The sequence below is a fragment of the Aulostomus chinensis genome, chromosome 4, assembly GCF_037954235.1.
Source record: "Aulostomus chinensis isolate RoL2024-O1b breed Wild chromosome 4, RoL_Achi_v1.0, whole genome shotgun sequence".
NCBI lineage: Eukaryota > Metazoa > Chordata > Actinopteri > Syngnathiformes > Aulostomidae > Aulostomus > Aulostomus chinensis.
In genome coordinates, this window is record NC_141323.1 from 6,506,395 (window position 1) to 6,517,500 (window position 11,106).

The window sequence follows — 11,106 nt, forward strand, 5'->3', positions numbered from 1 at the left end:
GGCTCGCGGGCACCGACACGTGATATGTGGTGGGGGGAGGGGGTGTATGATGAGGCGACAAAGCGGCGGAGGAGACGCGAGTTACAGCGAATTCTGTCTGCGCGCTCAGTTACGTGCACCTCGCGGGAGCGCGCACGTTTAAATTTAAAGGGGAATTTAAGGGTTTGTTTTTTTCCAACCTGGACCAGGTTTTCCCAACTTTATCAGTTTAAGCTCGAGACAGAAGTGAGTTTGAAGTCCCCTTCCCAGCAGGTGTCTACCCTCTGGAGCAGCACCATCCCAGTCCCTGTGGACTGGTTGGTGACCAGTTGCCCCGGTGGTTTACATCACGGCGGCCTGCGGCCTGTGGGCAGAACTCCACCTGAAGTCTCAAAAATCAGAATTTTCGCCCCTCACTCAGATGAAGAAGTTGGAGAAGCAGTCTGTGAGGTCATCAGCGATGATAAACAAGACTCCACCTCCACTTCCTTGGTGTGAGCCTTCTCAAGCCTGCAATCAATCAAACACACACGATGGAAAAAGCTGCGTATAATAACACATAGTACAATGTACTATTACTACTGCTACACGTTAGAGTACAAGAAATAGATTCTAGGATTTGATGCAGGCACAAGTCTGGAGACGGACTCGTTCACGTTCGGCTCTGTCAGAGGAAAAGTTATGTAAAGATTTCTTCTTCTGTCGGTTGCAGAGCCAGACGAGAAGATGGAGGCCCTGCCGCTTGTTAGCTTAGCTCAATGAACGCTAGCGGGTGGGCTGTGTCGCGTAGCTCTGACAGAAGTCCTTGCACTTGCCCCCAAATCGGTCTCGACAGAAACACTTGTGTATCACATTTGCTGTGAAATACTTTAAAAAATACTGTGAGCGCAGTGATTTGATGCAGTACGTGACAGTAAGAGGGTGAGGATTACTGCGGCCCCCCCACAGACCAGCTGACTTCCTGTTAGCTGAGCACAGCAAATGTCGTGGGTGGGATTGCGAGCATTCCTGCCGCCAGTCACCGCCTGGGCTTGACTGAGGATCCGGGTGTCAGCCATGATGAGCAGCAGTCACATGACCGTCTACTTTTGTTGACAGGAAGTTCAATGGAGGTTTAACGGTTAATTTAAATTATTCAGTTAAGTGTAGTGATGTCCACGGGGCAGTTAGAGAGAAAAGGGTATTTGATGACTTTGGCAGAGGTATGCTAACATGTCCCATCCATTACCACTCATTGTGCTAAGCTAACTAGCGGTCAGCTGGTCTCCGTGGGTCCCAGCTCCCACGTGTGTGTGTGTGTGTGTGTGTGTGTGTGTGTGAGTGAGGGAGACCCTGCAGGTGCATCGTTCAACTGGAGGCGAGCAAGAACAGATGCACTCAAGTACAGCGAAAACAACGGGCTTTTTCTGAAAGTGTTCACTTTATTTTGTTTTACACATCCTGACAATCGTCTGGCAGCGGATGTAAGGTCGATCCTTGATGAGGAAAAAAAGTTACGACACATATGTAACAGGTCTAGTGACATTAAATAGTAAATCACCATGGCTGATTTAAAAAACAATAATAAATAGAGAGGAGCATTTGGTTTAATATCAAAGAAAACTGCTACAAAATACCAAATCTGAAGATGTCAAAGTCTAACAAAACTACATCTATGGCGGGCCTCACTCGCCCATGAAACCACGTTCCAACATTTAACCCCGTACATTCCCCAGCGATGCAGTGCCCGTCTTGAAAAAGCACAAATTTAAGGCACAGTTGGGTTCTTGCTGCAAACTCCTGCAGCCGCTTTTGAACAAATGTAATGTGCATCATTTTACAACTTCACACTGCAAATACTGAATGCAACTTTCAATTCACTGCATTAGAAAAAAGATGAATTATGTCTGGCATCTCGTGGATTCTTAGTGTTTTCTGAACACGCAAGTGCTGTCAAAACACACACGCACGCACGCACGCACGCAATCAGGAATCTCCTGGAATATTTAGAGATCTTGTATTACAAACAGTCAATATATTTACAGTGCTCCCAAAAAAAAAAGACAGAAAGAATGGTAGGATCATTAGGAGAGAGGGGGAGCACTGGTAGTTCCATCGTGGCAGGAAACGTTTGTCCTGGAGGAGCACGGACACCAAACTCCCAGTACGCCACTTGTTGGGGGCGGAGCCGGCCTGGGACGCGCCAGGTGAAGGTGGCCAGACTTGCAGAGGTAAATAATAACATAATACGTCATAACTGGTGAATATACTGGATTATAACAGAGGAGGAAAGCTTCAGGTGACTAATTCTGTTATACTGCACAGATGTTCAGGAGCACTGCTGGACACCGACCCAGGAAAAAGGGACAGGTCAGACACGCAGAGACCCCCCCCACCCCCCAGCTGTTCACCTCTGGATACACACGGCTGTGAACAAGGAAAATATGAGCTTATGGTTGCCTTTTAATGCAGATTATTTGATAAAGCTTGTGCCATCATTCACGTGTATTTACAGCTCTGTTCATGCCTTCCGCATGTAACTAAATAATAATCAAAAATAACAGGGAGTACATCAGACATGTCCAGGAAAGCAACACCCGCGCTGAGGCGTACTCTGATACATGCAGCCATTTCCATACATCAGTAAGACAGTGAAGAGACGGGAAGAGGTGGAGTCTCGTATCTTAAATATTCCGCAGGAACTTTGCCTCTTTGTTAAAATCTGTGATATTTCTAATACGAAGATTGTAGAAAACAAACACTGCATCACTGACAGCTTCTCTGGAAAAAGATTTGGAAAAGAGAAAAACATACAAATGAAAAAAAAGCAGCAGCAGTGGCGGCGGCGGCAGCGGCAGCTCTCCCGTGACACAGACTCAAGTCTTCCCCGTCAGAGAGCCTCGACGGAGCAGCAGCAGACCGGTGCTGTGGTGCTGGGAGCGCCAGCACGACCACGCTGAGCTCATGAGAAGCCTGAGCAGTTGGCTGAGCCGCTGGACGCCAGGCGGGGCGTAGTGTTCGTGGTGCTTGTGGTGTTCATGTGGAGGCTGGAAGCCCTCAGAGGGGTGCTGCAGCCCTGGGCCTGCGGGAAGCGCTGGTGGTACCGGTCCAAGCGCAGGTACTTCACCGTCACCAGCTTACCTGTAGAATGCAAACCAAGCATCTGTCAAAATCAACAACTACAGCGGCGTTCAATCCCTGCAGCTACGATCACGTCAGAGCCACAGCCTCTCCTGCGAGCGCGTGGCCTCTGGAGAGAGCAGCTGCACGCCTGAGGCCTCACAGTAAGACAACCCTCCTCTGACGTCCTAACCAGCCTCAGTACTTCAGCCTCCGGCTACGTAAAGTAGCGCAGCACATTTTCCCTCCAACGGGCTTCGTTCTCTCACTATGACGCTCGCCGTCGTCTCTCTCACACGTTCTACTTTTTGGAGTCTTGTTCCGCCTGATGTAGTGAATAAGCTCGTCAGCGACTGAGTCAGTTACCGTCAAACCAGGAGCCGTGAAGTGCCTTGAAGGCTTTCCCTGAGTGCTCTGCAGACAGGCACTTCACGTAGACGCAGCCCTGCAGGGAGAACAGAGGCACAGCGTCAGCGCTGCAAGGCCGGCCACACCTCAACATGTGCTCCCCCCCACGCGCCCCCGCGTACCTCTCGTGAGTTCTTGTCAACAGCAATGTGGACGATGCCGTTGTTGTCGCTGCACTTCTCCAGGATGGCTTCATGGATGGCCAGATCCCAGTTCTCTCCAACCTCCCTGGAGACAAACACAAACCGGGTCTGAGCAGGGAGGAGCTGCCGGTCGCTTGCTCAGCGCGCGGCACACGCACGGGTACTCACATGACCGGGTCAAACATGTTCCTGATCTTCAGACATGGTGTCAGGCTGTTGGGGGGGGAATTCCTGCGGTCCAGAGGGAAAGCTGCGAGGGAGAGGGACACAATCTCAATGAGCGGCTCATAATAACGTGGTTGTGATGCAGACTTGAGGAGCTACTGAGATGTTTCTGGAACATTATGATGTCACACTGAAGTTGACCTTCTGAATACTCCCACTCCTCAGGGATGCCAACCGATGTCAGTGAAAACAAGTCCACTTGGATGGTGGCACGTGTTCAGCCGCTGCTGCTAATTGTTCCTCCTCCTCATTTGTATTATCTATGAACTCGCGTGGTTCTTTGTTGCAGCTCTCACATGCCTGGAGGACACAGGGTCACATGACAAGGAAACACTAGGCTGCCAAGCACCGAGATCTGCGTGGCGTTTCTTTAAAGTATGCCACACCTCATCCGTCCGTCCCCCAAGAAGAAAACCTCCTCTCCAAGATTCTCTGAAATCACTGTCGTGACACAGGTGACGAGCCGTGGGCGTCCCTGGCTCTCAGGTGACTGGGAGACATTTTGTCATCATCATTCATGTGAACACCAGAGTTACAGAGCTCACATTGACCTCTGCCCCCAGTCCTCTGCCAGTCTTCAGCCATCCTCTCATATCGCGACTCAGTCACCGGGGAAACAAATGAGTCATGAAAAAGGAGAACAGGCTGAAACCCCACTGGGAGCTGCACTTCGTCAAAACTAAGCCAGAACCATTATGGTTGGACTGGGTGTTGGTTTAACGTGAAAGGACAGACACGGGAAGGGGACGACCTCCGTGCGTCCCTGAGATGTCACACTCAACAGAGGTGACCTTGACCTTTGATCACTAGGGTTCAGTTCTGGGGGTGCCGTACCTTTTCCCTGCCAGACTTTGGAGGGGATCAAGGAGGTCTTGTCACAGCTGAGCGAGGGCTGGATCCACCTCCAGACCAGGAAGTCCGCTCCACCGATTCTCTGATTCTCTGTTCGAATCCTGGACTCGTTGGCTGACAGGAAGCTCACAGCTCGCTCCCAGATCTTCTTCATTTTCTTCCTGTAAAGCAGCAGAAGTGATCATTGGCGCCCTCACCTGGCTGACACCTTCTTGTGTTGCGGTAGTTTTAAGGGCAGTAACACAGTGACTGCTACGCACGGTGCTGACGGCCTCCTCCTCCGTGTAGGAGCAGATGGATTTACACGTCAGTGTCATGTGTGAACAAGGTCTCTGGGAGGGTCGCCGCTAATACGGTCGCCAGGAGGATGTATTTATAGGACAGTGTCCGTTTCATCACAGTCGTAAACACAATCTGCTGCACAACTGCGCTCTTAATCAGCACGCCATCACTCCACGAGGCACCGCCAACCTACGCCGGCTCCCCTGGCTACTGGACGAGCTTAATGACTCACAATGAGGTGCCAATCAAAGGGTCAGAGCACCAACTGCTGTTTCCATGCAAACCGAGTTACCGCATAGGAAGGCAGCTGGTAGGAGACGAGCAGAAGCAGTCGGCCCCTCTGCTGTCACGGGTTTGGAACGGCTTACTGGACACAGAGCAAGACCGACTGTGTCAGGAAAATTAGAAATCAGCGTGTTTTCATGAGGTTTTTGAGAAGTTGTCCAGATTTTGTCGTTACTGGTTAGGTTCATCATCAAAAAAGCACAAGAGTCGTGATCGTGACTGATGATTTCAGTCAGTACTTTACTGAATGAAGACTAACAGAAGAGGAACGGACGGATGACTCAGCTTCAACGATTTCTAAAAGGGAAGCTCTTCATTTGCTGAGTTATCAAGTCAGGGAGTGAGAGTGGTCTGGTTTGGGGTTACGCTGCCACCTTGTGGCTCACATATGCAGCTGTCAGGTAGGGTTACTGCAGACCGGCTCTGGACACGCCCACTTGTGGGGTCCAAACGATGCAGTTCCATCCCAACATTGTGCTGTTTTCTATCATGTTTCATTGGGAAACAGATCAGTATACTGCAGTTTCAGCTGGTCATGGCGCTCGTGTACACAGTCCGGCGTGTACGCAACATTCTGATGGTCGCCAGGCATCAAAGAAATGAGGTTCATCAGCTAACAATGGCGTATAAGGCGGTCAACGCGGGGAAATGATCCCGCCTTCACTGAGGTCTCTCATTACAACTGTGTTGAGACCAAACCGTAATACGATCGCGTGACTGTAGCCACACACACACACACACACACACACACACACACACACACACACACACACAAAGTACTCGTTCTGTACTTGAAAATGTCCTAAGAAGGAAGCAGCCTCCCTGGTTTCTGGGTCAAGTTTAGGTTGAAGGCCTGATGTTCCCCTCGTGTCTGATAAGCCCATCAGAAGTGTTTTCACTGAGCGTTTTGCTCTTCTGGAGAGGAAAAACTGCATTCATCATCAGCCAAGACTCCCGTCCAAGAGCGCTCCGTCTGGACGGCCTCTCAAATACTTCATCCACGCCGCACAACCCTTTGACACCAACTTGATTTGTCTTTTTTTTTTGGCACATTCTAACTTTCTGTTTTGACAATGGAGCACATTTTGTCATCAGCAAAGACCGGAGAGTGGACGAGCAGGACAGCGAATCAAATCAATCACCTCATACAACTTCATAGTTTGTGCAGAAACGCGACTTCGGTGTGTTTACACACTCACACTTCATGGAAACCAATGTCAAAATTCCACAAAAGTAATATTCCTGAAAGTCAGAACAACAATCGGTTCCTCCTTGGTAGGAGGAGACCGGGAGCTGCTGCCTGAGCCGGCGGGGGCGTGTCCAGCTGCTCCAGGCCTCGCTGCTCAAACCTGCCAGGGCTGCAGGGTTTATTAGAGCTGCACAATTAATGGAAATGGATCAACACCCCCACGTGGCCTCCTGCAGCCTCCAGCTGAGGACGGCTCAGGGTTCGCTGAGGGTTTATCAGGGGTCAGAACGCCATTTTAAGTTAAACGCTGTGCTGCTGCGGAGACGTCCTGCCCGCTCATCAGGTTCGAGAACAACTTCTCTCCCACAGTGAAACCAACGCTACAGTCCCCTCTAATATCACAAGTCACATGGTAATAAGTGGGCTGGGCTGGACCGGCTAACGGTGGTAACACCTGCCGCCGGTGCATCACTGCTGACGAGACTCGTCTTCAGATCAGAACCTTCCAGACCGCTGCTGTTCTCCAGCTGTGCTGCTCCAGATACCAAATAAGGCGCCGCAGCTCTTTGTGCAACGGTCCGGTTCTGTTTGAAAAGTGCCGCTGTGGAATGTTTCCGTTGTAAGATGTATGGTTAAAACCTCAGAAACCATTCTTCAGCTGTCCAAAATCATTCACACGCACTCGGTTCCGTGGGGCGTTGAGGCGTTTCCAAATTTATAGTCAGAGACGGAAGCATCAGCGAGAGGGCTGGGATGTTTCAGCACTGATCATAACTCAGCGTCCTGAGAGCGAGGGCTCAGTCTCCAGCGTCTGATATTGAAGGCGCCGCAGCAGCCAAACAGACACCATCAGTGACTTTGCTCAAAGAACCTCAGGCTCGGAACGCTTGGGTTCCTCCTCTGAGCAGAGCAGGAGCGTTGACGCTGGCATGGGTTTTTAACATTTGAGAAGAACTCACGATTCACTTCGATCGTTTTGGGCGACTGAAGCTGCAGCCTTTCTGTGAATCTCATCCAAACTTTGTTTGACACGGGAGAGGATAAATACTGAGGTGAAATGTCATTCCAGGTGAACTTCCCCGTATCATCGACTGGCGGTGTTGATACTTACCGGTCCTGAGGCTGGACCAGGGAGTCTCTGACGTGGGGGATGGGTAAGTAGGGCTGCAGGTCCTGGTTCTCTTGGCACGCCTCACTGTGGTTCCTCAACACATCTGAACAAATCGACAACAGTTAACAGAACAAGGAGAACATGAAACCATCCTGAACTCCGACAGCAGTGAGGTGCTGCTCACCGATGATCCTCTCCACCATGTCGTACATCTGCCGGGTCTCCTCCTCCTCTCTCCTCCAGCGGTACTTCATGTAGCAGACGGCCCCCCACACACAGCCCACCACTACACACAGAAACACACTGTTACACACTGTTGCGGCTCACAGCTGAACTTTAGTGACTGACGTTCGCGGGAGAGCCACTTCACCTCCAACCAGGCTCATCAGTGTTGCGTGGGACACCGATCCAGGAGTTGATGTGTCACAGTTAGGATATGAAAGTGGCGGCCAGTACTTTGAGCTGGCGCCTTTAAAGTTTCCCGTTAGCGGCACGGTGCTACAGTCGGGCAAGGACACCAGCTTTACGCAGGCTCCTTCTTTAACAAACTTTTAACGTCTACAGGATTGGATTTCCAGCTTTAGGGACTCCTGGTGGTGGCAAATAATACTTGGTTTCTTTACCGCGACAGATACCAGACTAATTACCACTCGATCATTTTCTCAGTTTCACTGTGACACTTTAGTCATAGTCCTCTACAGGGTTATGCTAGCGTAGCACCAGCCGGCTAACCTGTAGTCTCATTTGACCTTTTAATACCTTGACAAATATTATTGACAATAAACCTTCTGTTCATCAAATCGAACACTGGCTCGTCTCACCAGCAGCAATGAGGAAGACTCTGCTGATGACGGTGAGGAAGGCTCGCCGGAAGCGACACGTGAAGGGCATCTTAGGGTGTGTGGACTCCAGCCGAGAGATCTCAGACACATCCATCACAGGGTCATCAGCAACCTGCCCAGTGAGCCTGCACACAGCACGCACACACACACTCAGTACACATGCACACACAAGAGGAGCAGCATCAGCACGAACGGTTTCTCATGCTTTACCGGATCCCAACGTCCTGGCCTGTCCGGATGATCCACTCCAGAGACGTCAAAATGAAGTCTCCAAAGTCCTCATTCTGAGCCTACAACACACACACACGACACGAGTGAGGGGAAAGCGTGCGCGTGCACACACACACGCGCACACACACGCACACACACACACACACACACACACAGCTGCTCCAATTGATTACCAACAGCAACAACCGTGGCTACACCGTGTTGCGGCTCAGGCGTCATGTGTGGCGACTCCACCAGGACCTGCGTGTGGAACATACCTGAGGACCCTGACTTGAGTGTGTGGGGGGTTTGTCACCTATTGGAGGCTTTTGCTGGTATGAACACTTATTTTGTTTTTCTATTTAACCTTTCTTTAACCAGGAGAAGGTCCCAGTGAGTCACAGGAACTCTTCTCCCGGGTGGTCCTGGCCAAGACAGGCGGCAAAAGAAAATTTCAGAATACACAAAAGACAAGACAAGGCCACACACGACACCACAAATGAGAACGCCACACATGACACTTCACATCAAGCTAAGCTACAGGCTAAGAAGGGCATCAAGTTGAAAACAGCCGCATTGTTCAGGCAGGTTTGAGTTAAGAGCTTTTAAAGGATTGGGAGGTGGCAGGGATTCCAGACTGAAGGTAGCTTGAAGGTCATTCCAGACTTTTGGTGCCTGCGATGAAAAGCTGGTTTACCAGTTCTCTTCTTGCTGATGGTGTAATTAATAGTAGTCACACAAATGTGAGCAGGACCTCAGGTCAGGATGGCCTACGACTGGTCCGCACGGAGCAAAATGTCATGTCTGGGTTCCTTGGTGAGATCAGGGTGAGGCTTCCTGCCCACCAACAAGAACCCCAAAACACCAGCGCCTCTGTTCCAGCATCGCTCCCATATCCTGACACGGAACATTTACGCCAGGTTGGAGAATGTAATCAGTGCTATTCTTTTCAAGTGAAGCGGAGTGAAAAAGAATCAGGGTTCCAGATTATCCTAATATGTAAATTCCAAGGACGCCATGCCGCTGTAAACCACACACCACAAACCCGGCGGGAAAAAGCTGCTTGCAGCAAAGATGGATGAAGGGAATCGACAGGCTGTCTCAGGTCATACCAGCAAATACGCCGAGGCCTCATCCATGGACAGACTTCTGTTTGGGTGCTGCATGTTTCCACAGTCGTGCTGACCTGCAATCACAACATCAAACCATCAGCGATGACAAAGAACACGCTTCTGCTGACCGCTTGTAGCCACAGAATGTGCCCTCAAATCCTGTTGATCAGCTGAGGAGAAAGTCAGGATCCTGTTTCCAGAGGAAGAGACACTGGGGCTGTGATCGCGGCCGCACCAGCAGGCTGACCGACGAGTGGGAATAATGCAGTCTTTTCATATATAAAAACATTTGCTGTGAGTCAGATCCCTGGATACGGTGTGAACGTGTTGCTGATCCCTTTGTGACCACTGAGAGGACCTAGAGGTCTGAGTGTGTGTCACAGACACTCCTGAAGTAAACACACGAACATTTCATCTGCCTAACACAGTCATCGCAGGCCTGGACATGAGCACACGTGGGTCAATTTCCCCAGCCGAGCAGCTGCGGGGGTGGGCATGGTAGCAGAGCAACGTGACCTCCCACAGCAGCCATCAGCACCGACAGGTTGTTGTTTTAATGTCCAGTTTTACTCAATAAACGCACTTTTTCTGACATCATGTAAATGTCACCACGAACATTTGCCGCATGTCACCAGATCACTCAACTTCTGCCCCACAAACCCTCTCATTTGCTTTCACTAAGTGATGAACTGGGGCGAGTGGCGCTCGGTCGCCGGGGCCGAAGTTCAACTGGAGCCATGAAAGCAAAAACAACAGCAGCTCTTTAAGGACACGCCCAGGAGAGGCGGCCTGTGTGGTGAAGGACTTGAGAGCCGCTGAAGTACCTTGTGCCATAAAACCATCACTTCTCCAAGAGCTCAACAGAGGCAGCAGCTGTGGTTCCCCTCCGACTCCTCCACTGACGTTTGAGCAAATTCTTCAAGTCAAGTGTTTTACCAACCAAGACGACCAGCCTGATGAATCAAGACCACTAAATATTCAGTTCAGGTCCACAAGACAACAGCAAAACCGGAAGAGGCGAAGGTAGAAGACAGCGTACCTCTGACCCACCCCTCACTCAAACTGCACGCGTTGTCACCCACGATCATTTCTAGCGATGCTAAACTGTCAGAGGTGGCAAAGAAGCTAGGAAACATGAAAACATCCAACATCTGCAGCCAGGTTCCTCTGAAATGATCAGAGAAACTGGTGAAACTCGAAGTGACAGACAGGGACGACTGCTGTGAGCGTTTCCATGGTAACAGCACGCTCCACCAATCAGAGACGTCACTGAGGACTGTGGGTAGTGTTGATATTCTCTGCGAGATCACTAATAAAAACACTTCCAAAAAAAATAAGGTCAATTTCATGCAACATGATGGCTCTCATT

At 50.4% G+C, this 11,106-nt stretch overlaps 1 protein-coding gene across 1 annotated transcript in view; it reads right to left on the reverse strand.

Annotated features, from left to right (window-relative positions):
- Nucleotides 1–1,387: 1,387 nt before the first annotated feature.
- lemd3 (LEM domain containing 3) overlaps nt 1,388–11,106 on the reverse strand; it is a 19,966-nt gene continuing 10,247 nt past the window's right edge. Inside the window, exons 4-13 of the mRNA XM_086201287.1 lie at nt 9,738–9,811; nt 8,626–8,705; nt 8,395–8,540; nt 7,758–7,859; nt 7,574–7,676; nt 4,689–4,867; nt 3,798–3,879; nt 3,609–3,714; nt 3,445–3,523; nt 1,388–3,099 (exon numbers count right to left, since the gene is read on the reverse strand). Coding sequence (XP_086057413.1) covers nt 2,921–3,099; nt 3,445–3,523; nt 3,609–3,714; nt 3,798–3,879; nt 4,689–4,867; nt 7,574–7,676; nt 7,758–7,859; nt 8,395–8,540; nt 8,626–8,705; nt 9,738–9,811 — 1,130 coding nt within the window. The 3' untranslated portion in view covers nt 1,388–2,920. The remainder of the gene's footprint in view (nt 3,100–3,444; nt 3,524–3,608; nt 3,715–3,797; nt 3,880–4,688; nt 4,868–7,573; nt 7,677–7,757; nt 7,860–8,394; nt 8,541–8,625; nt 8,706–9,737; nt 9,812–11,106) is intronic.